General features: G+C 45.5%; 2 protein-coding genes across 2 annotated transcripts; both read left to right on the forward strand.

Moving 5' to 3' along the window:
• The first annotated feature begins 420 nt into the window (after window positions 1-420).
• LOC115384792 (regulation of nuclear pre-mRNA domain-containing protein 2-like) lies at window positions 421-14,328 on the forward strand. Its single transcript, XM_030087020.1, is given in 21 exon segments — window positions 421-633; window positions 7,722-7,778; window positions 7,781-7,850; window positions 9,298-9,497; window positions 9,598-9,665; window positions 9,853-9,970; window positions 10,220-10,395; window positions 10,504-10,789; window positions 10,887-11,006; window positions 11,009-11,146; window positions 11,898-12,039; window positions 12,195-12,415; window positions 12,418-12,950; window positions 12,953-13,198; window positions 13,201-13,261; window positions 13,264-13,310; window positions 13,313-13,554; window positions 13,556-13,719; window positions 13,722-13,822; window positions 13,824-13,904; window positions 13,946-14,328. Coding segments are annotated over 21 exon segments (3,477 nt in total). The 5' UTR covers window positions 421-434; the 3' UTR covers window positions 14,153-14,328.
• Window positions 14,329-18,384: 4,056 nt separating this feature from the next.
• LOC115384793 (threonine--tRNA ligase 2, cytoplasmic-like) lies at window positions 18,385-26,325 on the forward strand (the record flags this gene model as incomplete). Its single annotated transcript, XM_030087021.1, is given in 17 exon segments — window positions 18,385-18,587; window positions 20,380-20,561; window positions 20,653-20,693; window positions 20,696-20,766; window positions 21,187-21,262; window positions 21,265-21,307; window positions 21,586-21,694; window positions 22,509-22,573; window positions 22,682-22,721; window positions 22,723-22,761; window positions 23,383-23,529; window positions 23,605-23,703; window positions 24,718-24,887; window positions 25,046-25,208; window positions 25,702-25,830; window positions 26,247-26,270; window positions 26,272-26,325. Coding segments are annotated over 17 exon segments (1,536 nt in total), but the record flags the coding sequence as incomplete, so codon positions are not given.
• Window positions 26,326-27,675: the final 1,350 nt, after the last annotated feature.

The raw sequence follows: 27,675 nt of genomic DNA on the forward strand, positions 1-27,675 counted from the left end.
TATTTGGTCTTTTGTCATTCTGGGTGACATTTCCACTCCACTTTGTGGCATTGGATTTTCTTTGATAGGTACTGGGTCACTTTAGTGGTTTTTGATAGACTCGTTTTCATGTATATACTTTTGATAACATGTATAATAGTGCTTGTTTTCTTTCACATCATATTGTGAGGCACTTATACATTATGCTGATAGCTGTTTTTTTTTTTAATATCCGATTATTTAATATTTGTATTTTCCACCCCTCTGTTCTTCATCGGGCCTCCTGTAGCGGTGATCTTGTATTTCTGGAGTGCTGTGGACTCGCTCCTGTTGATCCTGCTCAGTGTGTGCGGTTGAAGTGAGTTTGCGGGGGGATCCGAGCGGTGTGTTCGCCCCCCGTCCCGTCTCCTTCATTACGGTCGCTCCTCCATCCCACCGGGAGACTCAGCTGAAAGATGGCGGCCGGCTCGGGCGCTGCAAGCGGCCACGGAGCCCGCAGCTCCAGCACCGCCGCTCTGGAGGCGTCCTTGGACCGGCGGTTTCAAGGAGTATCAAACACTATGGAGTCGATACAGGGACTTTCGACTTGGTGCATTGAAAACAAGAAGCACCACGGCCTGATCGTCCGCCACTGGGTGAAGTGGCTCAAGAAGTGTGAGTAGCCCCGTCACCGAGGCTAGCTAGCTAGCAGGCTAGCATACGCGAGCGGGTTGAAATGCGTTTTTAGCGCTGCTGCAGCTTCTCATGTCAACTTGGTCTCAAGTGCAATGAAGGCCAATGCAAAACAAAAACACCTAGCAATGTGGAGGTTGAACTTATTCTTGCCTGCATATAAGGGAAACTCTGTCGTTCTCGCTACTTAAATTAGCCTTGAACAGATGCTAGGCTAATGTGTTTACAGTGGGGCCTCCAGGGGTTTATGCTCAGAAGTCATCATTGCACTACTTCTGCTGAATAAGCCCAATTGAATAAAAACAAACAATGCATGTGCTTAGATTTTATTTATTTTTATAATCTACGATGAGTGCACCTTGTATGTTTTCCTTTGGCACGTGCGATTGAGCATTTTTTTAATGCATCGAATGGAAGCTCTGCAGCGATTAACATCTATTAAACGATCACACTTTGGTTTAAAGATCCAGTTTTGTGCGTATGACCGTGATTCGACCAGGGTTGAAACTGAGACATGCTTAAGTAGAACACTGTGAATTATTGATGCACCTTACAGGAGCTCTCAGTGACTTTAGCGACCTAAAACCTTTGCTGCACGTTTCTGTCTGATGAACTGAAGAGGTGGCTGAGCTCTGTGTGTTTTCTGGATCTCCACAAGTGTCATTTGTTTCTGGGGTTCACTGAGAGGATTCTGTGCGAATAAACGAGCTCAGTTGAAGGTGCTGATGGTCACAGCAGGAGTGTTAAAGAGTAAAAGATAACACCACTCACAGGTAGCACTTCAAGTTGTTGCGTCTTATTGCTATAAAATACTATGTTGATTAAATCTGCAATTTAAGGTCACTATCTTACTAGCTTCCAAACCTTTTGTCAACAGAATTTGTAAGATTGGTTGTCTTTTTTGTGACTTTAGCATACAACAGTTCTAATGAATGGTGTATAGGCAGTCCAAGCTTGTAATCATTATTTTGAGAAACGACATGCTGCCTTCTCAGTTAAACACCCATATTCACTGCTGACCAGGGCCTTTTTTTTATTTCATCTCACAGGATCCAAACATGTTTATTTTGTTACTTGTTGACTCCAGTTTGCCTGCCAGCAATAGTCTTTGATCATGGTTTGCAATCCATGGTTACAGATTCATCTGTGGCTGCTGTAGTGGTCATGTGACCACAGACTCCAGCAGTATTTGTCCCGGGGACAATGCTGGTTCAAATCCACATTTTACAAGCGCAAAGTCTCAGATCTTGATCTGCTGAAGGTACGAGTGGCATAAGTGATGAAGTACAAGATAATGTTTTCCAAAGCACATTGTAACAGTCTTCACTCTGTATTCAGTGGACAGCACAGCAAGTAGCCACAAACTTGTTGAAGTTCATGAAGTCTACGTTGCGTGAGGAATTTATAAGACAGCTAGAATCAAAGTCTTTGTAGGAAAGCTTTTATCAAAGATGGCTTTATATGCGATAGGGTCAAAATATTTCACAATTCAAGAAAGAAAAGATTTCTAGCTGAGCATTTAAAAACTGCTATACGTCATTGATATCTAGAAAACCTGAATGTTTCTGCATTGTTCATGCTTGCTGTCGTGGAAGTTCTCCTTGTTTCATGGGTGAGAGATGAGAAATAAGTGTTGATTTAGTGTCTTTTATTCTGAAAGGACAGCTCATCTCAAGAGTTGTGGTCAAGTCTGAGGCCCCATCTGCGTGAAAAATGAGCGAAACGCAAAAGACCTGTTGCCATTTGGGTCTGTGTTTGGTAGTTGTTGCCACCTGTTGTCATCTGTTCATTTGAATGTCCCTGCCGTCTCCATTGATTGTGTTTATAACATATGGTTTCCTCTGCACAGATGCATGTGTGGTTTCATTACAAACGCAACTGGCGTAACTACATTGTTTTCAGTGTTTCTGCCTTTGCCGTGTAAACAGAGCCTTAAATCCTGACAGCAGTATGTCTGCTGAAGTGACATGTGGCTGATAAAGTGGTTTGGTGAGGAAGATGTCGACATTACACTGCCGTGCTTTCTACAGGATGAAGTTACACGTCTGTTTGCTGAAAGCCTGGCCGTCTCTGCAGTATTTTGATGGATGATGCTGATCTACCTTATTCTATTTATATCTGTAGAGTGAGTTCTGAAGAGGAGTTGATTAATATGAAGCCATTTCTGTAGTGAAGCAAGAGAAGTGCTCTGATTTCTTCAAGCCTTTGAATTTTTTTTTTTTTTTCTGGTGACGTGTGCAGAAGCAACCAGCCAGAAATTGTTCTGCGTATTTGTTTTAGGCCACTGACGGTGAACAGAGGATTTGATGTAACGGAGGATGAAATGGGTTTGATGGGTTGTAAGAGACTGGCTGCTGTTGCAGATCAAACATTACAGTAGTTTGTAGTTTGTCAGTGGATTATTTTAACCACAGGAGTCGGACTGACGCACCGTGCTGCGCTGATCTGTTGCTTTTTATTGACTTATCGAGGGGGACTGATTTGAAAAGAAAGAATCGGTTTGTGGCTTTCACAGAGCAGTAGACGAGGAGAAATATCAATTAAGCCTTGGACTGACTGATTTACATATATTTTTGCATTTCCAGTAAAACTCTGGGAAGTCAAATCGCACTCGGTGAGTTCAAGAGAAGCTCGTTGGTCATGAAGACTCTTTTATGTCTAATTCATTGTGTAATCTGTGAGTTTTTAAAGGGAGATCGTGACAAATTTTGTTTGCCACGGCATCCAGAAATGTATGAGAGGGGGGTTCAGGTCTCGTGGACCCTCAGTCAGAACATGTGGGGATTTATTTCATACTGTGAGGAGTTTCTGTTTGACTGGTCATCAATAAAACCATCATGTGGACATTTTTTTTTAATCCCCGCCCTGCATCACTGCTCAGGGAACAATGCACGATAAAAGCTTATGTCGACAATACAGGATGAGGAGCGGTGCAGCGGCCCGGCCTCTGCAGAGCAGCGCTAACTAACCAAGAGACAATCTGCCAGTGGCTCCAGATGAGGCTTTCATTCTAGTTAGCATGTTGCATTAATCTGCAAATGAGTGCATTTTGAAGAATTATGTTCTTTGATGTTTCGCCATGCAACAAGTTGGTTTGACTTTAGCTTGGCCTCGCTTGCTGTCATAATATTCATGTTTTCTGTACTGATCCTCAGATGTTTGACTGGATGCTTCCAGTTGATGAGGTTTGCGGTCGCAGAGGTTGAATTGCTGTGATGTTTTCAGTAAAACAGGCCGTGACTCTCACTGTTACTTGTTTCTTTGGTATTACATTTAAAGCCTGGGCAGGTTGTGAGTATTTCAAATCAAAGTTAGTTTAAGTTGTTTTGTGAAATTGTCGAGGATCTGAATTGTTTTCTTCTGTGTTACAATCACTTTTCTACTTCCTGGTTGTTGTTTTTTTTTTAAGTAACTTTTATTGGATCATTAAATCATACCTAACAAAATCCTGTGTATAAGAACTCTAGATAATCTGAGAGTTTTGGTGAGGAGATGTGTTGGCATGAAGGTGAATGTGTTGACTGAACCGGCGATCAAACATACTCTGTGTGGGAACAAAGGATTTCCCTGTTTGATCTTTCACCGGTTATTTGAGATCTTTTCTATTGGAAATGAATGTGATGGTGATGGCAGCTAATGCTATATCAGGTTTCATGTTTTCAGTATTGGCTCTTCATGTTTGTTCTAATAAAGTGATTTGTTCTTGATGAAAGTGATTTTCGTCAGCAGTATACCTTGGAAACACATTCATAGAATTGTGTGCTATATAGCAGAATATTAACTTCATAACATGTGAGTGTTTGATAGAATGTGACTGATCTGTTTTACTGTATTTATTAAAGTGGTCATGATGTGCTTTATTCCTTATGGCAGCCGTCTGCTGTTTTCCCGCTGTATTACAGTGTCTGCAGAATATAAAACAAGCTTTATGTTTCATTCACTATTTGTCAAAATCAAATGCAAAAATGAAACATTAAGTGGAATTTCAGAACTACCATTTTCATAAAATGCACTTTTTTTTTTATCACAGAATGTCTAGAATTAAGGGCTCGGCGGTTCCTTTTCAGGAACCTATTTCAAGTAAAAGCTGAGCGAGTCTCTGGTAACTCCCTCTTGCCTTTGGATCCAACCTGCTGCTATAATGACATCTTTATATCAAAATTGGCTTCTTGGTGTGAGACATCGGTGTTTATAGTCTGAATTTCACTAGTTTCGCTGCTTCACTTGGATTTGTAAATGCATGTATTTGGTGTGTTTGACGGGGATGGGGGTTTCCTTTGCCTCCTTTTATTGCTTTTTGTTTGGTTTTCATTTGATTTTACTGCCAGAAGAGACGATCAAATAAGAAGGGAATAATTTTCTGCTGCTACAGAATCATTTCTCCGTTAAAATGTCCTAGTCAAAGCATTTACACTTTCTGATAAGCTCTTGTTGTGCCCTAAAGTTTGAAGGGTTTTTTCTTGGCCAATGTTTCTCCATCCAGACTCAAATTGAATTGTACTTGCTTCCACTGTGGTATTTTCAGAAGCAGCAGGAGTCATCGCATCTCTCTGCCAGCATCCTCGCTTCTTTTGAAAATAGAAACTAAGGGCCAATCCCAATTCTACCCTTACCCTACCCCTTAGCCCTTAGCCCTACCCCTATCACTCTCCTACCCTTTTAGAATAGGGCTGAGGGCTAGGGCTATCTTTGCAGCACTATGAATTGGGATACCCCTTGGCCCTTTAAGCCCCGCCGCACTCCTATAACAACAAAAAATTATGGATATTAGAAATGATAGAAATTACATTAGAAATTACTTTTATTTTTTAAAATTGGTATTATTATTTACCTTATATTTCTTTTTGAGGTTCTCCCACTTTTTGAAGCTTGCTGGGCTGTAACTTCCCCTTCCAAGCCATTTTTTTATGAATTTCCTAAAGTAATACAGATATATTTATATAAACACATTTATTACTGACAACTATAGCTTAGACGAATAATATAATTTACTCCCAATGTGTTTTGGCGCTGTATTTTGATTTCAAAAACTTTTCTTCCTTTTTAACCTCTAAACCCGGGGTCCTCAAATACAAATCTTGAAGGTCCACATTTGCTTTTTATATACAAGCATGGGTCCGGACTTCAGCGCCCTGTGGGGGGGGGGGGGGGGGGGGGGGGGGCGATACCGAGGACTGCCGAGCAGTGCGGTGCGACGGAGTGCTGCGCTGGACACGCGCAGAGCGGCGCGGTGCAGAACGGTGCTCACACGGAACATGGAGCGTTTAAAGAAAGATTTTTTTCTTTTTTTTTCCATACATTTGCCCTGGGGCAGCAGCGAGGTGTGCCGTCCGCTAATTGAGGAACCCGGCTCTAAACTGAATCAGCAGTCGGGTTTCATCGGGGGTCCTGGTCTAACATATTACGTTAAAAACATGATAAAGGATGACGTTAATTCAGTGATTAGTGCTCTTCATAAGTTACAAATTCACGATTGGAAACGTGTGCTGCGCAGCGCTAAAAACGTTAATCCATGACTGGGACACTGTCACGCTAGTTTTATCTATAAATTCAGTGAAGCAAATACACTTTTTATAGCTTTTTAAATAGTATACAGAAAGCAATCTTACATTTGTGCGACTCCGTGGTGGGCGCCATGTGTTTTTTTCTGGCCAATGTGAAACTCCGCCTACCCCTATAGAGAATAGGGAGCATCGATGCAGACTTCGCTGAAAGGGGTGAAATAGCCCTTCCTTACCCCTACCCCTATTCAAAAAGGAGAATTGGGATAGCCTTAAGCCTCGTGAACGCGCATATCATAGGGGTAGGGGTAAGGGGTAGGGGTAAGGGGTAGAATTGGGATTGGCCCTAAGACTAAAGTCAGCAGAGTATAGAGGCTCTTGTCTGACTTTTTTTTTTTTGGACTAAATCTAGTAAACATGGCCAAAAGCTTGACTTCTCTTAATTCCTGCCAGAATATTTCACAGGATTTGTGCTGTAGCCATGCTGGGAAGTTGAATAGATAATAATAATACTCGCTAATGTTCACCATTTACAGATGGTTTTGTGTAAAAACCAAGCGAGGAACCTTAGATATTATGATTCAGTGATAATACTGACACAGATCATTTATCTAACGGTGCCGCCGCTCTGGAGCTGATCTCAGCTCACTATAAACAAAGGTCACATGGACACCCACACCTGTGGGGAGAAATAGTCCTCTTGTATAGTAAAATTCTGGTTTCAGATAAAGCGGTAACTCGAACACACAGGGTGAACATGCAGCCTTGACACTGAAAAGCCGTCAAGCCCAGTTGAGGCGGGAACGTCTTGTAGTGAGACGTTTGCTGACCAATCCACCGCAGTGCTGCCTGACGATGCTTAAAACGACCATGCATGACTTCTCTGTGTTTTTGCAGCGTCTCCAAATGATTTACTGGAAACTTGGTTTATTCCCCAAATACACTGCAGACAGTGCAAGTTGAATATGTGAAAGTAAAAGTATGGTTTGGACTTTCTGATGGGTGATCTGTATCTGTGATAACCTACCGCTCATTTGACCATATCTGTTGATGCCAGTATACACACACACACACACACACACCCACACACACACACACAGTGATAATTTGCACTCTTACATCAACCACCAGTAGTGATGGAGCTCGTCTCTCCACAGTTTTCACCTTGGTACAGCTGACAGTCGGCCGTCTTCGTGTGTTGGCTCCTCTGTGAACGCTGATCTGCAGCTGATCACTGTTTGGTTCTGAGCTAAAGTGTGTGTGTCGTGCGTCCAACCTGCTGCTTTCTTCCCATCCGCCTTCTTACTGCACCAACATGCAGGAGTATATTCACCTTCTGTTGCACTGCCTGACTGTTCTGGTCTCACTTTAAAAAGTGATTTCAGCTGAATGATATGTGACCATGTGCTTTAGTTTTAGTCAGACTTGCTGAATAATTTATTTCTTTGGGTGTCATTCATTCACCCAGGGAAACTTCAGCATGTTAAATGACCAAACACAAGCTGAAATGTTCAAGGCTTTAAGAGAATCCAAAACTAAAGAATCCAAATATTTTCCGTGTCTTTGCAGCCGACAACAATCATCGATTGAATCTCTTCTACGTCGCCAATGACGTGATCCAAAACTGCAAAGAAAGAATGCCATTGTCTTTCGCTCGGCTTTCGCAGACGTCCTTCCCAACGCTGCTCTGCTCATCAAGTGAGTATCCTGATGTGATTATTGATTTTCTTTTTCTTCTCTTTTTTTTTGTTTGTTTTTTTTTTTTAGGGTTGCAAAATTCCGGGAATTTTCAAAGTTGGAAACTTTCCATGGGAATTAAGGGAATATATGGGATTAAATTAGAAATTTACAAAATGGAAGGTTGGCCCTTAAAGGTGCTGTAGGCAGGATTTTGCTAGTCAATTCTAATTTTTCTGTGTTTTCTTTGGATTAAATGTTAGAGTATCCATTGATAATCCTTTAGGAGTGTAGCATAATTGCACTACCGTGAGGGCGCAGAGTTTCCATCTGTCTCTGTTCTGAGCTGAAAAGGAATCTCGACAGCTCCAGGTATCTTTGACCAATCAGAAGAGCCCATGAGGCTCTAACCGTGATTGGTCGAGGGGCGTTCGTCGCACGTTCTTGTGGGAGGGGCTTAACTTGCGCAAGGGCGTGATGTCAGAGAAAACAGGACAGGATTGACTGTGCTGGGTTTCAATCGCCATTTTAGATGCGGAATCCTGCCTACAGCACCTTTAACAGGGAACTTAAATATAGTTGGGGGGGGGGAAATATATGCAGCATAGTCTTGGCTAAAACAACCAGATTTAATGCAGGTACACTCCTCAATCACATGCACACAGCACACTTACTGCAGGGCTATTGAGGCCACGCCCCCTACATACACTCAATCACATGCACAGGTGATTTCTTGAAGCCCAGAGGCCACACTTTTGAGCTGAAAGCACAAGACTATTGAAGCCACACGTTTGAGCCTGCTTACAATATAAAGTCAAGTAAGTTTTGATAATATCATGGGGAAATATATACCCCAGCCCTGTTCACTTGCAAATATTAAATGAAAATGTATTAATACATTTGCAGTAGCTAACTAGCTGATAAGTTAGGTGCTAAATGAAAGCTATTTTTCATTTCATTGACCATTTAAGAGGCGAGCTATTATGGTGAACTACCTCAAATTTGATGCTGTTTCTTCTGCAGATTGGGTGGGGGAGGGGTGTGATTTACTCAACATTCATGTTTTGGTTCATTAAATTAATTGTTCATACAAGAATAAAAACTAAAGTTCTACTGAAATAAATCTGTTGAAATGTCATGTTTTGTATTATTTTGCATGGATGTCTGCTTATAACAAAAAATATTACATATGTTTGGATATGATACCGTTTGTTTAAATACCCCCAATTTCCAGTTAATTCCCAAAAAATTCATAATTCCCGTGGAGAGTTTCTAATTTGGAATATTTCCAAAATTCCCCAGCTTAACTTCCCAAGGAAAGTTTCCGGAAATTTACCAGAAACTTTCCGCCCCTTTGCAACCCTAATTTTTTTCAAGGGAAAACATTGCATTCTGTGACATGTCTCCTATTTGAATGAAAAGATGTTTCATCTGTCAGTTTCTACATTAATGTTGTTTTTCCTGTCAGGGACATGAAGGTCCGGAAATCAATAGAAAGGATCTTCACGATTTGGGAGGAAAGAAGCGTTTATCCTGAAGAGGTCATCGGTCAGTTCAAAGCTAATTTGAACAAAAAGGAAAAGGAGCGAGAGAAGCAGAAGGAAAAAGAAAAAGAGAAGGAAAAGGAGAAGGAGAAAGAGAAAGTAAAAGAGGCTCCATCTGCAGTTGGTCAGTTTATCACTTTTATGTTTATCAATATCTTCTTTAGTTTTAGTATACTGAAAATGTAATTGCAGTGCTGAGTTTAAAGGTGTGCTCCTCTGTTCAGTCCCGGCCAAAACCAAAGCGGCCCTGAAGTCCAAAATTGTAGCAGAGTTCACAGTAAGTTGTCGTCATGCAAAACATTAAAAAAAACAAAAAAACACGAAACCATCAAAAGCGTCGGGTAAATCAATCTGATGTTTTTATTCAGAGTTAATCTGATCCATCAATCAGAAAGTGTTCAACCAGATTGAAAAACGCCAGACTGTAACCGCCCGCCAGTGTTGCAACGTCCGTCATGACTGCCTCTGTTCCAGCCCAGTCCCTCGTGGAGCAGCTGCTGAGCTACAAGCGAGCCGTCGCTGAAGAGGAGTTCAGGGAGAAGCAGCTCACAGCCCTCCGGGTGGACGTCTGCAGCGAGGCCCTCAAGAGGCTTAAAGGTCAGACGTCGTCGAGCTGCGCTCTGCATCATTTCACTCGTTTTCCTCTCGGTGTCTAAAACATGAACAGACCCGACAGTCAGGTTCTGTACAAGGTTAAGTTTCAGCAAGTGAGCTGTGGGGAAGTGTTTATCTGTACATTTTATTAATAAATATGTTCTTAAGGGGATTTTTTTTTTTCATTTTGAGGTGAAAGTTGATTCAACACAGTTTGTCGATTGTCTTCTGACCCTGCGTGTTGGTCGTCAGATAAAGCAGGAGGGAACAAGTTCGCGAAGGACTTTGAGGACGGAAGTCTGAAGCTGCAGGAGTTTGTCGGATTCCTGGAGACGGAGTTGAAAACGGGGCCGCCTCTGCTCGAGGCTCTGGGAAACGCAGACATTTTCTACGAGATGCAGTACAAGGAGGTCAAGATCGTGGCCAATGTGAGTGCTGGCTACTTGGAGATGACGAGAAATCTAAATCTGTGAATTTATTGAGCCCTTGATCATTATTCTTAGATCTGTTTTTTCTTTTCTCTCCCCTCCACTCAGGCATATAATGCTTTTGCCAACCGTGTGGCCAGCCTGAAGAGGAAGCTGGATTCTCTCAAGTCGACCCTCCCCGGGCCTGAAGACTCTCCCATCCCCTCGCCATCGGAAGATGCCCCCTCGCCCTCCGGCTCCGACTCGCCCTTCCTGGGCGTGGTCTCTGGCAGAGCTCAGGTGGATCCAGAGCTGGACTGGAAGGCCATGGACGAGGCAGAGCTGCCGAGCGACAACAGGGACACGGAGGACATGGACATGTCTGACGAGGAGGCGGCGCCCGCTGCAGGAGGCGGTCAGCGGCTTTTCCACTTTACATCAGATTGAATTTCAAAACCGCAGTAGTGACGTCATTTGATGGTGTTTTTTGTTTTTTTTGTCTTCGCTTGCAGGTGACGACAAAGACAAGCCGTCCGCTGCTGTTGCAAAGACCGCAAAAACCGAAACGGCTGCAAAGTCTCCAAACCCGCCGGCAAAAGTCTCCAAACCCGCCGCTCCGGCCGTCACCTCGGCTGCCCGGTCACTCCCACGTCCACTCCCACCACGAGCGCTCCCGCCGCCGCCGCCCCTCTGGGGGTCAACCTGGCCAAAGTGGACCTGGGGAAGATCAGCTCCATTCTCAGCTCCCTCACCTCTGCCATGAAGAATACAGGTGTGTTTGTGGAAGACGATGAAGGTTCGCTGTAAAATGTGTGCTTTTCTGGTAGTGGAGGGAAAAAAGACACTGCTTTACATTATGTGTATTCTGTGGGACTCATTATTAAAGAACAGTATCAGGATCTCTTGACACTCAGGAGTCGCCACAGTTGTTACCTTAAATGTTTTTTTTTGACTGCTGTGTTTGATCCTGTGTGTTCAGTGCTGATTCTATAGTGTCTTTGTGTTGCAGCAGCAGCAGCAGTTACAGGGCTTCCCCCGAGGCATGTTTTACACTATATTGGATGATTATTTTATTATCCACTATTCTGAATAAATGAAAATCATCAAGCGAGAGAAAACAGCTGGAAAACGTTTTCCACAGTTGAATTCTACATTTAGATTATTGCCCACAGAGGTGTTGCAGGCTTCTCCAAGGTTCTATTGCAGAGGTTTGTGTTTTAAAATTAAGGAGAGAATTGTTAACTGAACATGTCCGAACACGTGCCGGAGCGGCTCTCCGGAGCCACGGGAAGTAATTGCTGTTATTCCTCTGCTGGACTGCTTCTAAATAAACAACATGCCCATGATGTCCGTAATGAAGAAACGAGTCACTGAGGGCTCCAGCGCGGCGCAGCGATAGGCCGTTAATTCTATTTCGACGATACCAGACCTCTGTGGCAGGAATCAATAGGAAGTTTGCTTTGATTTGATACATTTAAGAAGTTTGAGTATTGCCATTTCACTTCTCTCCCCGCTTGCTTTAGGAGTCAGTCCGTCACCTCGGCCGTCTCCTGGGACGCCCACCACACCCGGCGGCCAATCGTCCGCTGCCAAAGTGACGCCGCAGAGCCCAGCGCTGGCCAGCATCCTGTCACGTGTCGACATAACCCCAGAGGGATCCTCAGTGCTCTGTCTAAAACCAATACACCATGTGAGACACACACACACACACACACTGCTGTGATATTCATACGAAGAAGAGTTGTGATGAACCCATTTCATTATTTTACTTTATTGAATTGTTCTCTGTCCGCTGCAGCTTTGTCTTCTCTCCTGCAAAGTGTGACAAACAGCAGCTCGGCTCTCCGACACGAACCCCCGGAATCGACGAGCGTCAAAACCCCGATAACCCCAGTTACCCCGGTTACCCCGACAACCCCGAAAACGAAGGCTCCTGTGATCAATAGCCTCAAGCGAGACACGCCGGTCAGGAACAGAGACTGGGAGACGGAGAGACAGCTGTCCCCCCCTCCTCCTCCTCCTCCTCGCCCTTCAGCGCCGTCTGTCCCCCCCCCAGTTTAGAATCCAAGATCAACAGTTTCTTGCAGGGCAACCCGGGTTTCAGCCTGGCGCTCGGGGACGTCAGTCCCGACGGGGTGGACGGGACGCCGGTGAGAGACGAGGCGGCCGGCACTCCGACCCAGGACGAGATCATGGACACGCCCGGGAGCGTGCCCGAGTCTCTGGGCTCCTCTGGAGGCCACGCGCTGTCGCCCACCGCCTACCGCAGCGAGCCCTGGGACGCCGTGATCACGCCGTCGGGAAGCAACAGCGACGGGGACTTCCTGGGCTCGTCGTCTTCCCGGTACGGCGCCGGGAAGAAGAAACTGAAGGACGACGAAGCGATGAGCACAAGGAAGACGGTGTCGTCCTCTCCCGCTAACGACCTGAGGGGGAAGAAAGACGAACACGGCCAGCTGAGGATGCTGGGAAACAACAAAGTGATGGGAGAGAGGAGGCTGTCCGGCGCCTCGCGTAAGACCAGCATCGGCTCAGATGACGGGAAAAGAGAGGACAAAGGAAAAGGTCAGGCGTCTCCGGCGGAGACGGGAAGGGGGGCCAGTACCACCGCATCGAGACGCTGGTGTCGCCCTGCACGGAGGGGACGCCCATCCAGACTCTGGGCTACTCCAACCGGCCGCTCGCCGGCGAGCGCATCAAGACAGTAGAGAGCATACGCGTGATTGGCCGAGGCTCGCGGCGAGGGGCGGGGGCCGGCGGCCGGCCGGGCGGAGCCATGTGGTACGAAGAGGAGGAGTACCTGGAGGCGCAGCCTCCGTCGCCTCTGAACGCCCCCCTCCTCCTCCTCAGCATCCCCAACGGGGCGCCGAAGACCTGATCCCCCCGATGCCCCGCCCCCGCATTTCCTCCCGCCTCACCTCCACCCTCCGCCGGGCCACCCCCACCTGCACCTCCCCCCCACAGTCCGTTCCCGGCGCCCTATCACCCCGAGCACCTCCAGACCGCCCCGCCGCTCCACCACCATCAGCCCCCCCCCACGCCCCCCTTCTTTGGCGCCCCCCCGCCCATCCCTCGGCCCCCCCTCCTCCTCCTCCCATCCCGCAGCGGCGCCCCCCGCGGCTCACCCCCTATGCCGTCTGCCGTCATGGGGGGGGTGTTGGTCCCCATCGACCGCCCCTGTCGCTCCTCCCCAGGTTAGGTCTGAAAGTGGCGAGCGGGGTGGCGGGGGGCATCGGGGAAACAAGTCGGCCCCCCAGCCCCTAATGCCCTCGCTGCTCGGTGAGCCGCCAAAGCACCCCCGGCCCGGCACGGTCAAAGAGCATTTCGTCCCCCGCCACGCGCCCCCCTGCACCGCCCCGGCGCCCCGGGCGTTCCTCCGCCTTTACTGGGGAGAGTCAAAGAGCCGCTCAGTCTCCACCTTCCCCCCCACTCCCCGACGTCCTCCACCCCCCCCCCCCTCCACACCCAACTCCCCCGCATTCGACACGGCGCCGCCGCCACCGCCGCCGCCTCGCTCCCTGCCTCAGCCGGCGGCCCCCACGCCAGCCCTCCCCCCCAGTCCCGAAACCAGACCCCCAACCCCGTCCCCTCCTCAACCTGCCCCCGATGCTCCCGCCCCATGCTGCAGAGGCCCCCTCTGCGGGGCAGAGCCCCCTCCCAGCACCCCGACCGCCACCACTCCGGCAGGGGTTTTCGCGGCGGGAAGCGGCCCGGCCCTCCGTTCGCCGGCGGCCCGTTCCACTCTCAGAAGAGGCCGTTCCTGCCGCCGCGCTACTGAGGCGGTCCGCCACCACGAGCCCGACGAGAGCCGCAAGCCACGCCTCTAGAAGTGCAGTGTGTGTTAGCCCTGCTGGTATGAGCCCCGCTGTCTCTCTGTTCATAAGCTTGAATTAAAAACTACCTTAGGCTGTGTGTAAATAGTTGATACACAAATAAAAGACGTGATAGTCGTCATGTTTCAGCCAGTTCTTACACTGTACAGTACAGCCGAGAGGTGAGCAGCTGCGTCACGCAGAGTGTTATGTAACAACCCCCAGTCTACCATTTTACTCCCAACTCTCCAGCAAGTGCGGTGGAATGAGAGCGGATAGTTTGTGCAGAAAGAAAACTGTCTGTGTTAAGCTTTTGTAGTTTTACCTGAGGCAGTTCGGCGTTACGGGGATGATGTTTCCAGCTCTCTTCAGGACTCTTTCTTTACAGGGTCTGCACTCCTCTCTTGACACTTAGCTGAGCATCAAGACTGGAAATAAGTGAACATACCTGTTGACCCCATCCCTTCAATTAAAAACAAAGAGTTGTCTCTCGGACAGTTTTGATGAGATCCGAAACTCTGATGTGCCACTGAGGTTTGAACAACCTCCATCTGAATCCGTATGAATCCAATATGCAGATGTTTCGGTTTCATTGAAACCAATTGGAACGCAAAGCAGGCGAGATTTTCACATTTGAAAAAATGAAATTCTTGACTAGTTTCGTTCCTTTAAACATTTGCTAGATGATCATTTTATTCATGGCCACTGAGCCCTGCGCATGGCTTTGTTGTTTAAGATATCGGTGAAAGTTACGTTACCTTGATAACGTTCATTTTGATAAGAACACTGATCATTGGGCAGAAATGATCAGTTTCCTGTTATAAAATGTTTGCAGAAGTATCTGCAGTCAGAATTGACTCACTGTTAATATTTTGGTGTCTCCAGTGTTGATGCTCAGATAAGCTAAAGGTCTTCTGTCCTCCCTGCTTCATCTTCACCAGATATGTTCTCTTTAATCTTGGCAAGAATGAGCACATAACTGCCGGATGTCAAACCGATCCTTTTTGAGCCACGTGTGATCGAAGGGATGAACATGGGCTCCAAAGAGGTCTTTTCCTCCATGGGTGTCGGGTGTGTGCTGTGCGTCCTGAAATGCTGTTTCTCATTTTAAATGATGGGGGGGGAAATGTGTCGCAGCCGCGGCTGGAAACCTGCTGTAAATTATATTCTCCTGCTAAACCTTTTTTTTCCCCTCCATTCTTCCATTTCTTCCAACTGTACATTTCTAAGCTTGTAAATACAAAGAGTGACTGAGAGTTAATACAGCTTTTTTTTTTTTTCTCTTCCAAGTTCTAATTTCTGTGAAAGAGGACAGTACTTACTTGCGCAGCCCGTCTTTACTGTGATTGAGGCCTTGGATAAGCGTTAAACCTGGAAGAATCCCACAGAAGTATCTTTCTGAACCCATCGCACTGAAGAGGGTGAAGAAAATCAGCATTTTTTTTTCTCTTTAATTTCCCGCTATCTGTGGTTGTGGCCCGTGAAGTTAGAGAAATGAAGGTAATGGGTAGACGACGGGGAGACATCACAGCTTTAACTGCACTCCTGGTAGGGTTCACCATGTACGGACTTGAATAAAATCCGCAGTTTCAATTCAACCGGCGGGGGGGAAAGGTATTTTATTTGGTCAATATTTCTAACTCGAATTTTGCTGTTTTAATCATTTTTGTGCTGTTCCGCTGTATTTTCCTACCTGTTTTCAGCTTCTTTTTTTTTTTTTCCCTGAGTATTCACACAGTTGCTGCCATTTTCACTTTAAATTTACATTTAAACCTTTTTTGCGTTGTTTCCTTACCGGATAAGATGAGCAAATCTCCACGAGCAGGCACAGCACATGAAATTTGAGGATAATCATTTCTCCAGAAAGTTTATTTAAATCCTCCAGTTTTGAGCTCCTTCTCTGCATCGTTTCTTTGCCAATTTCTTGCTTCTGCCTTCAAACCCCTGAAATGGCTTCATCCAGACACAGTCCTGCACCTCTCAACATGAGTGAGGTGCAGCACAGTGACGGCAATCCCCCTCCCCCCTCTTGTTGCTATAATGCAACAACTGTCATTTACCCGCACATTTATAGATGCAGGCCGAGTCTCCTGTGTTTTGATTTGAGTGTGTGAAGTCTCCTGTTCTTATTCACAGTTTAAAATGACACTTCATCATGAAAACTTTCCTACGTTAATAGAGCTACGGCGTTCATTTGTCACAACAGTGTTGAGCACTTCATCGGTGTTTGGATGAATGTTAAACAACGTCTGTTACAACGATGCATGAACTCTTATCACTGCAGTCGCACATCAGAGCAGCTCATAATCCCATCAGATCGCAGTGTCCACAGAGAGAAAGAGGATAATAAACATTCAAGCAAAGTCGATTATCAACAGTTAAGCATTCATGTAAACGACCTGTTTCTCACCTCAATAACTGACACGGTTGAAGCTGATGATGTGATGTTTTTTTTTTTTTTTGTGTATTTGATGCATTTTAACTGCTTATCACTGCTGTTCCCATCAACGATGCTATATCTCTGGTCTTCGAGTGTCCAATCTTTTCTGGTGTGATGAACATGCACACATTCTGCATTTGTCACAGTGAATAGATCAATATCGAACATCGACAAAACATTCATATTTTTAATCCTAAATTAGGACACTGTTTTCTGCATTCAGTAAGTGTTTTTTTTTTTTTTTTTTTTGGAGGTTTCACTCCTGACTTTGACAACCGAAGTCAGCTTTTCAGTGTTTTTGTTTAAAGTTTATTTAAATCTTTTTTCCTTTCTCCACTCAAGCCTCTTTCATTACACCAGTGAGAGGAATCAACTTGTTGGTTCATGATAAAATCTGCAAACTACATTTGACGATGTTTCTCTAAACCACACTGTGGAGGCGTCGTTTAAAATTTTGAGGTACTACTGATGTAACGTGCACGTAGATACTGAGTTTTCCTTCTTCATAAGAAGAGATCCACTTGAGCATTTTCATTACACACTTTCAGTAGAAAAATCTAGAGGAAAATCTAGTAATTTTCAGCAAATGAGTTGCATTTAAATAATTTAAATGTGATGGCATTATGGAAAGATGTTTGACTTGCTGCTCTTGTATTCTGCATCATATAAGCTCAATATTTTGGCCTCTATATGGTTATTCCATTTGTTCACAGTGCATTCAAACTGCATGTTTACCTGCAACTTCCTGTTCATTCTTTACTTGCAATGATGACTTTGTTTCCCTTTCCCAAGGCTTTTTATACTCACACACATCTCAACATGTACATATCAAAATGACATCTTTTCCAAGTAGGCACATCTATCAGTGTTCAATCCAGCCATGTAATTTAAACCAAACTTTGCCAGTCAGTGAGATAAATGGCTTATTTAAAAGAAAATGCACAGAATTTGAACCGCATTTGTCAGCAGGAATTTCATTCATGTTGCAGGACTGTTTTGTTTGAGAAGTGCTGTAGCGCCCCCAAGTGGCAGCTCAGCGGTACCGACGTGGAGATGTTGAGGTCTCGTCTTTTATATCCCAAACAAAACCAAATAACAGCTTTAACTGAGCCTCTCTTGGATTTATTACATCCACATTAATAGTTCTATTTAAAACTGCCCACGTTTAATAATGTGATTGACTGAGCACTGCATTAGATGTAAACTTTATTTATAGAACATTTTTCTGGAAACCTGCTCCAGGTCAGAAAGGGCTTTAAAAAATGTCGGTGATTTGAAAAGTAGCTGAAGTTAAAATGCATTTCCGCAAGAGTAAAATAGAAGTTTTTTTCCATTTAATTGTCTCCATTAGAAGTCTGAAATAGTATTTCTGGCTTCAAACCAGCAGACTAAATGCAGCTGGAGCCGCCTCTTTGAGGCGCTCTTCTTCCTAATGGAGCACTCTCCTGTGAAGCCCTGTCGGTGGCCATGCACGCACGCCACAATGCCCCCCCCCCACCCCCATCCACACACACACACACACACACACACACACACACACACCTCTCCACTCCACTTCTCGCTCTGACATTTTAATCCGGTCTGAAACCCCTGACCTGACCGTGCGTGACTTTAGGGTTAAATTCTAAAGTATTTTCTTTAATATCTCGGGATAATTCTCACTTTATCTCTGTGCGCAGCTCCTGTCGAAGCGCGCTCTGGCGCCAGCGCCCGGAGCGCGCACGCTGCTCGCTGAGTGTCGTCGCTGTCGACGTCACTCCGCCCGTCTTTCCTCCGTGTTTCCGGTGTTATGGCCGCTCGCAGGCGGAGGGGCAGTGATGTGGTGTGGGGTTAACTGGACGTGACCGTGTACCTGTAGGCAGGGGGGGGTTCGGGTGATGGCGGTCACGCAGCTCTTTCGGCTGGCCGTCTGTAGGTCGACGGCCGGTGCCACGCTCCGCGCGCACAGGAGGTACAGCAAGGTGCGCAGGCTCGTGAACGAACAGAGCTAGCGTTAGCTTGGTGTGTGTGTGTGTGTGTGTGTGTGTGTGTGTGTGTGTGTGTGTGTGTGTGTGTGTGTGTGTGTGTGTGTGGTGTGTGTGTGTGTGTGTCAAAGTAAAACTTCATTAGATTTCGTGCCCTGTTTCCTTTTTGAATAGTTTTTCTTGCCTCACAGTAACAGATGTTGACAGTTTTGAACACTTGATAACATGACTAAAGCTGTAGTAGTAGCAGTAATAGATTACCAGTGCAACACTAAGTAGTTTTTCTAATGTTTGCACTGTTGTGAACGATTTAATATTGATTACACAATGTTTTATACTTTACTACGACAGCAATAAGTAAACCACTGCATGCACTGATGTTTTGAACTGGTATTCAAACTTTTAGATTTGCAATTTTAGCCATTATATATTTCCCTTGCAGAAAGAGGCTGCTTTTAACTCATGTTAATTTCTAAAGCAAGTTAATCAAAATCATTTTGAATACCTCTTTTAAATATAGGTATTCCATACATTTAATTCATCTGCTACAAGCAAGTACTTTTTCAATCAGAATGCTTTTATGTGAGTATTTAAGCCCCATACTTGTGATTGAATTAAGCAGTATAACAGTACATGTATGTGAGAGCAGGTACACTATTTACCCCATGAAATTATTTCTACATAGGGAAAAGTTCCCCACAAAAGTGGCAGATGATTTACATTCACAGAAAGAAGATTTGCCCTTGTAGTGAAATTTAAAACCACTTAAACTTACACGTTTTCAGATTCTAGCCTTGGTGTTGAAATTGTAACTTCAACTTGTTCAGTTGCAGTGATTGAGGGGAAGTTCTGCATGTTACAGCTGTCAGATTGTCCAGTGAAGTGTTCACACAATGTGGCCTTTAACCTCTTAATAGGGTCGTGTTTATGCTTTTGGACGCTGCGTTAACTAGGGTGACCAGAGCGCAGGAGGCTGAACTGGAGGTGGCAGAGTTGAGGTGTTTTTGTGCAGAGTGAGCAGAACGGATGGATTAATAGTGACTGCATGAGAGGAGCAGCTCACGTCTGTCATGTCGACAGTTTGGTGTGAAAGTGAGAGAGACGAGGTTGCAGTGGTTTGGTCAAGTAGGAGCTGTGCTGACTAGGGATAAAGATTAAGATGGAGGTGCCAGAAGAGAGGAAATGAGGCTCATGGATGCAGTGACGGAGGAGAATGCAGTGTATTGGACTGGGGCCATAACAGGAACATGCTGAAAGCAGAGGGAGACATTGCTCTCACGAGTAACATTAGCGTGAATATTGTGTCAGTAGCTCTGAGCTTTAGGGGGAATTTCAATATTAGACTCATTTATATATTATGCAATACCAAGCAATGATTATGCATAAATTCCCCCCAAAAAATAAAGCAAAGCGTTATGCCAGAGCTGGTAGGAGAGCATTAGCCAAACCTTTTCAAATAGGATGAATCCTAATGTTTAGAGGGGAAAAAAGTGTCATTAAAAATAGAAACTTTTACAACCCAAGCTGAGGTCTAAACGTGATCAGAGTTGGTGTAGTAATGTGACTTCATTCCACCAGATGCAGCCAGATGAAAATACATGTGTTCAGTAGGTCTAAAGAGTCTAAAGAGTTGGAGTATATTGGTAAACTGGGGGAAAACAAAAGCATTGGTTTTTGAACCCCATTATGACTGAAATGAGTATTTCTCCTTGCTGTCCTGTACGCGGCTCTAGTCGACTGGTTCTCTCCGTTACCATCATATTCACTGGTTTTCTCTCTCTGTGTCCAGCTGCAGGTATCGCCAGCTTTATCTGAGCGACTGCGATTGTTTGAATCTCTCAGGGAAAGACGCAGCGATAAGAGGCAGGCCGACGCGTCGGAAAAGCCCCTCAGCGTCCGACTGGCTGACGGACGGACGATAAAAGGAACGGCTGGCGTCACCACGCCGCTTTCTGTTGCTCAGAGCGTGCGGTAAATGTTCAGGATGACCTGAAGTGTTTTTTTTTTTTGTGTGTTTCCTCCACCTTCTTCATCACCCGTGTTGTTGTTGCTGCTGCTGCAGGGTGAAAGGAGCACTGGTGAGCAGAGTGAACGGCGAGCTGTGGAGCTCGGGCGACCTCTCACCTCAGACTGTGAAGTACAACTTCTCGGGTTTGACACAGTTGAAGGGAAACTGGTAATTACACTCTTCCTTTTGGCCTCGGCTGAGTTTTCAACAAAGGTCGTCTGAAATGTAGCACCATTGTTCCCGAGGTCTTCCTGCACATGCAGCCGTGTTTAAATAATAGCAGTTTCTTTTAAAAAGTGAGTAAAGCTGCAAATCCTTTTTAGTGATGTTCTACTGCTGTGATTCCAAACGCTAACGTGACTTTGTGATTTTAGTGTTCGTAGCTTCTGAAAGTTAATGTTAGTTTTCTTCAAGTAATACAATGAGAATATATTGACCTGCTTGGTTTTGTCTTTTATTGATGAAAAGAGAACAGAAGATCATTCTGTCATATATTCTGTCCCTTTCTGTGGTATTTCCTCCCCTCGTGCTGTGTTTACACTTTGTCCTTGGTGTCTCGCTGTCTCCGTCCCGTTCTCGATGTCCCAGACGGCGTGGAGGACGGGAGCGTGCGTCCTGGCGGCTGTGCTGGAGGGCGTCTTCGGTGCCGAGGTGTGCAGAGAAGGACGTCGGAGCTCGGACTCTTCTGCGACTACCTGCTGGACAACAGGTGAAACACTGGGTCACTGTTCATCGTCGGGTGTTAGTGAGGATGACCGTGAATCATTGGCTATGATTTGATCGTTTTCAATACTGTGTTTAATTAGCAGATGGGTTGGGGCTTGTGATTAATTTTCTAGTTCTCATGATTCATGCTGTGTCCCTGACCTCTTCCTTTCCTCACCATCGTCTCAAGGTTCATGCTTTTCCTCGTCCGTGGTTGTCTTTGAATGCCACCGATTTTTCAGGCTTTGATTTGTGATCATTCAGTGTGATTTCAATCCACAGCTGCTTTTCTCTGGCTGACGTTGAGGAGAAGTGCAGAGAGACGGCGGCCCAGAAGCTTCCTCTGTCCAGACTGGAGCTGAATGTCCAAGAGGTCCAAGAGCTGTTCCAGGTCAGCATGTTTTTTTGTTTCTGAGGAAAGCAGAGTAAAAATGGACTGTATGATTGTGTAAAAAAAAAAAAAAAAATCACATAAACAGTTAAATTGTGGAAACTGCCGCGTCAAAATGTATTTTTTCAAGATGTTTCCTAAATGTTGCCTTTCTGTGCAAAAATAGATTTTAAAATATCAGCGGCAGTGCTCTGCGGATCAAATGAAACTACTCACTGTGAAGCTGTTATTGCCTGACCCTCCACAATAAAACAGAACAGAGAAAAATGACACCTCAGAGACAACATTGTTATTGCATGTTTCCTACATATTTCTGTCATCTAACCTTTCAACCAAAGCAATCTCATGACAGATACTTCAAATTTGCTAAATCAAATAAATTGAATAATTGACCTTGAAAATTTAAAATGTTAAATGTAATATTTGAGTAATACCAGCTTTGTGTGTCAGGGGGCAGCAGTGAGCTCAGTATCAGATTCATTATTACAACCTGCAGGGCTCCAAACTGTTCAGTTTATATTATGAATGTAGAAACCACTGATGTTAACTTTTAATGATATTCACATTTGTTGTGTTTTTGGTCACATTAAAGATATAAATGTTGGCGGTGTGCTTTGTTGTGTGGGTGGACTGCAATCGGCCTGAGTATTGATAAGCTATCTGTAACGTTTGATAACATGTGATTTACAGTCATTTTACACACTGTTGTGAAGTGACTTTCAGTTCTAGTGCACTGCGTTTACTGCGGTTTGCTTCCTTCATATTATCCACATTCTGATGTGCATTTAGTGTTTTCTGCACGTTCCTGTTCCAGAGCTCCAGTCTGAGGCTGCGGCTTGTTGAAGAGCAGATCAGTGACTCCACTGTCACAGTATACAGGCACGTATAAACACACACACACACACACGCAGGCCTGATGATTCATGAAGGAAGCGGCTGATAAAATCCTCAACAAATGAACCAGTTTGATCCTCTTTGTGTACTCAGGTGTGGAGACAGCGTAGCGGTGTGTAACGGGCCGGTCCTCCACACACACAGGCCTCCTCAAGGTCTTCAAGCTGCAGCAGGTGTGTGTGTGTGAGTGTGTGGAGTTGTCACGTTGTGGTTTTGTTTACGCTTTCTGCTCTTTACTTCAGTCCCCCTCACTGACCTTGTGCGTTTCTTTATCCAGTTTCAGCTTGAAATTGAAGGTCATTTACTTGTAATTCCAGAACTGTTTCATCCTTGCAGCCATGTCGTTTTTCTTTGCGTTCCATCTGATGTTACGAGGGTTTTTATGACACGCTGCTCTCATGAACGTGACCGGGTTATTTGTATTTTATCAGTAATAATCACCTGTGTGGGTCTCTCGGTCCGATGGGACCGAGCTGGCCTAAAATGGAATTTTCCTCGTCTTTATTGATCCGGGCAGAGGGCGGAGTTTCCGTGCCGGGCTGTCACGGGCAGACTGAGACTTCAAAACAACCAGCGGCGTGCAGAATCTCAGCGGCAGGATGTTGTTTTAGTCCGAGGCCAGATTCCGGTTCTGAGTTCCTCCACTCAGCCGTCCATCCATCAGACACACTGTCACTCTCATCTGTTTGCCCTTCCTCCTCTGGCTGGCCCCGCTTCCCCTCTCTCGTTTACCACGTCCTCGCTCACTCGGTATTTTCTCCCCGTCTTCTGGCCCCCACCCCCTTCCCCCCCAGCTGTCCTCCGTCACCCTGAGCAATGAGACGGACTCCTCGGGTTTGACACGTCTGCTCGGAGTGGCCTTTCCAGGAGAGAAGGACAGGCAGGAGTGGGAGAACGAGCAGGAGGAGGCGAGGAGGAGGGACCACAGACGCATCGGAGTGGTGAGATGAAAACATAATGAGGACCGAATCAACTCTGGCCTGACTGTAACCACGTTTCCATGGTTTTCTGAGCAGGACCAGGAGCTGTTCTTCTTCAATGAAGTCAGCCCAGGCAGCTGCTTCTTCCTGCCTAAAGGAGCCCACATCTACAACACTCTGACCGACTTCATCAAGGTGCACAATAATCCTTATTCTGCAAATCTGCAATCTAAAGAACGAGAGTAGCTGAAGATCACAGATCACAAAATATGTTGTTTTGGGGTTATATGTTATCATTCTTTTGTATATTTGTATAGCTTCCCGTGTAATTAAAACTAAAGACATTTTCTTAAAAAAAACAAATCTAAACCAAGTAAAACCATCACCGTATCTCCAACATTGCTGATGATTTCTGCAAAAGCTTCATGTCTGAATATAATAATTAATAGTTGTGCTAACCAGCAAGACATGGGACGTGCATCATGTCAGAAGTTTTTTACCTCTCTGATGAACAAACAGGTTTATCTGAAATTAGTAACTACAGTGAATAGATCTGTGGTCACATTTAGAACTAATGAAGTCATAGTTACAAACTATGACTTGAATTAAAACAAATTAGGCTGAAATGATTTAATTTTGGGTTTTATCAGGTTCTTTGTCAAACGCAGATTTCATTATTAGAGTTTTAATTAATGTATTCATGAGTTTTCATGTATTTTCCAATGTTTTTTGGCACTTTTTGAAGTTCCCTCATTCACTGAATTTACAGGATAAAAGAGAAACACTGAACAGCTTCACTTTCTGCAGCCTTTCAATGTGAACCACAATTCAAGTATTATAATAATGCTTATGCAACGAAAACCAAAACACCCCACTTCCCCTAATTTGCTCCGAACACTCTGAATTTGACCTTTGTTGGATTTATATAATCATAAAATACCACTGTAGCTCCAGGTTTTTATGGAGTGTTTACTTTATTGGCTTAATGACAAAAACTTTCCGTGTAAACTTATAAAAGTGTACATTGGCTGGCAGTGTGCTGTGTTGACTTTACTCCTCTGTGTGTGTGTGTGTGTTTCTGTTAGTGTGGTGTGTGTGTGTGTGTGTCAGGATATTAGCCTTCAATTATGACACTGTTGTGATGCTGTGACCTCGCCCCTGCGCTCATTGTCACACACGCTCACATCCTTCCTTCCCGACCCCTCGCAGAGTGAATACCGACGGCGAGGCTTCACCGAGGTCGTGACCCCGACCCTCTACAGCACTGCATTATGGGAGCGCTCGGGCCACTGGGAGCACTACAGCGAGAACATGTTCACGGTGACGTCGGAGGGCTCCCAGACCTACGCTCTCAAACCCATGAACTGCCCGGCTCACTGGTGAACACACACACAAAAGAGAAAAGCCTATTTCTCGAGCGTTCCCTCGCCCCTCTCGTCCTCCCGCTGACCCCAGGCCCTGCAGGTTACTGCGCCATCATGCCGTTTTGCACGGCGACAGAAGAATCAGCCTCTGTCTTCTCCTTTCATGTGTTCAGTCTCATGTTCGAGCAGCGCGTTCGCTCCTGGAGGGAGCTTCCTCTGCGGTGGGCCGACTTCGGCGCGCTGCATCGGAACGAGCTCTCCGGCGCCCTGGGCGGCCTCACCCGCGTTCGCCGCTTCTGCCAGGACGACGCGCACATCTTCTGTGCACCTGAGCAGGTACGCAGGCAGACGGAGACAACGGCAAAGATTTGTCCAGCTGCTCTGGCCGGAACAGAAACGATGCGTGTGCCACATGCGGAGCCATATTACTGCGATTAGACGGGCTGTACAAATAACCGCTGAGACATTCCAGGAGGCCTCGGCCCGCATGAATGAAGGTCTTTGTCCTGTACAAACATTACACCTCGGTGTGTCTTTAGCGGCCATAACAGTAATCCTGATCCCCTTCGGAGATTCCTGCAGCGTTCCCATGATACGTTCCTCCGGTGCATCCGTCCGCGTCCTCTGAAAGCTCAGTAACAATCGCCACGTAATAAAAGTCACCATGCTCGTTTCTGAAATCCTGATTTGAGCTCCGAGGAATCAGAAAATGCATTTGTTTTCTATTTTTTCTAATTGTCGTCCCGGTTGGAATTTAAGTCTTGGCTCCACTGTTACATTATCATATCCTGTTGTTGCTCTCGTCCTGAAATTCCTTCTCCCCAGCTAGGAAGAGATTGTGGCTTGTTTGGACTTCGTGAAAGTTTATCGAGTGTTTGGGTTTTCCTTCCACTGCCTGCTGTCGACGCGGCCCACGCCGTGCCTCTGGGAGCCCGAACAGTGGGACGACGCCGAGCAGGTCAGCGCCAAGACACCGACTCACTGGTTACTGTCAAGCTCAGAACATGTTCTCTGTAGGAAAGCTACAAGTTCATCACAGCTTGATGGAGGGGGAAAAAAAAAAAAAAAAAAACTCCCGGTGTACAATAAAGACACGGTGTAATTAAATCTTAATCAGTTATGCGAGTGGTACTTTCCAGTGGAGACCTGCCCCGTGTCGAGCTGCTGGGTAGATATATATCTCTAGATCCCCGCAGACCCATTTAAAACAGGCGCAGCAGCAGTTTAAACTCATTCAATTGAGTTTAATTGAACATTATGGTTCTGAGCGCACACACACACACACGCGCGCGCTGCTCACAGTTTGCATAATGTTCTTATCTCCTTACGCCTGTGACTTACTGTGGTCTTTCCTCCTCGGGTGCTTGTGAGCAGCAGCTGGAGAGGAGTCTGCAGCAGTGTTGGCGAGCGCTGGGAATTGAACCCCGGAGACGGAGCTTTCTACGGACCGAAGGTTCGTGCAGCCGGTTAACTTAACGCAATCATTGCAACACTCCAGCGTGCACGCGGTTGAGCCCACTAGTTGCACACACAGCGTCTGCAGTAACGTTTGTCCTTCAGTGATTCACCCCAGCTGAACGCTCGCCAAGTCTTTGGTGAGAGTTACGCCGACCTGCAGCAGAGAGCCCGGGAAAGGGAGCAGCTCCACCCACAGACAAACAAATGTTCTCCGTGGACAAAACAAATGCTGTGACCTTTATATTACATTCCTGACAGAATGCAAAACTTCTATGTAATCCTCGACCAAAACTCCGTAAAGCATTTCTATCAGTGGAGCTGCAGAACATGACGTAATGTCAGATCAGCACAATAGGTATTCAGCCAGTAATGGCTTTTGTTTGGACTACAGGTTCGTGTTGATCAAAAGGCCACAGGGTCCACCTTCAACTTCCTCCAGAGGAATAATCCATGAGTTTAATCCAGTGTTAGATGTGAAGACCTTTGTCCTTCCCTGCAGCGTTTGGATGCCTGCTGGGTTGGAATGAGTGGCGTGTTGTCAGGCTGTCGGCCGAGCTTGATAACATATTCATTAGATTTGGGGATGATGGAGTGAAGACATGCAGGATCAGCAGTGGATGATTAGTTTAACCCTCTATGAACTGGAGAAGAAAAGAAGCATCACTGACAAAAAAAAACAAAAGATATTTGCCCAAAACATGGCAGTGAAGCCAGACGTTTGGGAGCTGTGCAAAATGTATTTTCAGTGTTGATGAGACTCACAGTGACATTTTCAGGCTCTTTCCATAAGATTTCTTACTGTTTTTCAAACAGTGGGCGTTTAACCGCTTATTGAATTCCAGATGTACGACCTCACTTTTTATGTCTTGTGTGTTTTACATGTCCTACATAGTTCGATGTGATATTTTGTTTATGTTGTCAAACTAAATATTATCTCTGTCTGTGAGCAGAAGCTTCATGTGAAGTTTGCAGCCCCCCAGTCTCATTGTGTAAATCTGTGGATCCGCCTAAGTTGTAAAACCGTGAAGATGAGGGTGTATATTTTAGAAGTCACGTCTCATTCCTCTGTGGGCAGTTTATTAGTTTTTGTCAGAGATAACAGTGCAACTTACACACACACACACACACACACACACACACACCAACACCACACTTTGTTTGCTTGTGACTGTGCAAAGAGGAATCCTCAGTTCACACCAAGAGAAACTACAATGGGATTTATCCTGGAATGAAAACTTTCGGATAAACCGGATGCAGCGGAACAGGAGGGTGACCTTCTAGGTGATTTTGACTCGGTTGGTTGCAGTTGGAAGGTTGTTTGTTCGATTTCCCCATCTCCCCTTGT

This window comes from Salarias fasciatus, unplaced genomic scaffold (genome assembly GCF_902148845.1).
Source record: "Salarias fasciatus unplaced genomic scaffold, fSalaFa1.1, whole genome shotgun sequence".
In the NCBI taxonomy this organism is placed as follows: Eukaryota; Metazoa; Chordata; class Actinopteri; order Blenniiformes; family Blenniidae; genus Salarias; species Salarias fasciatus.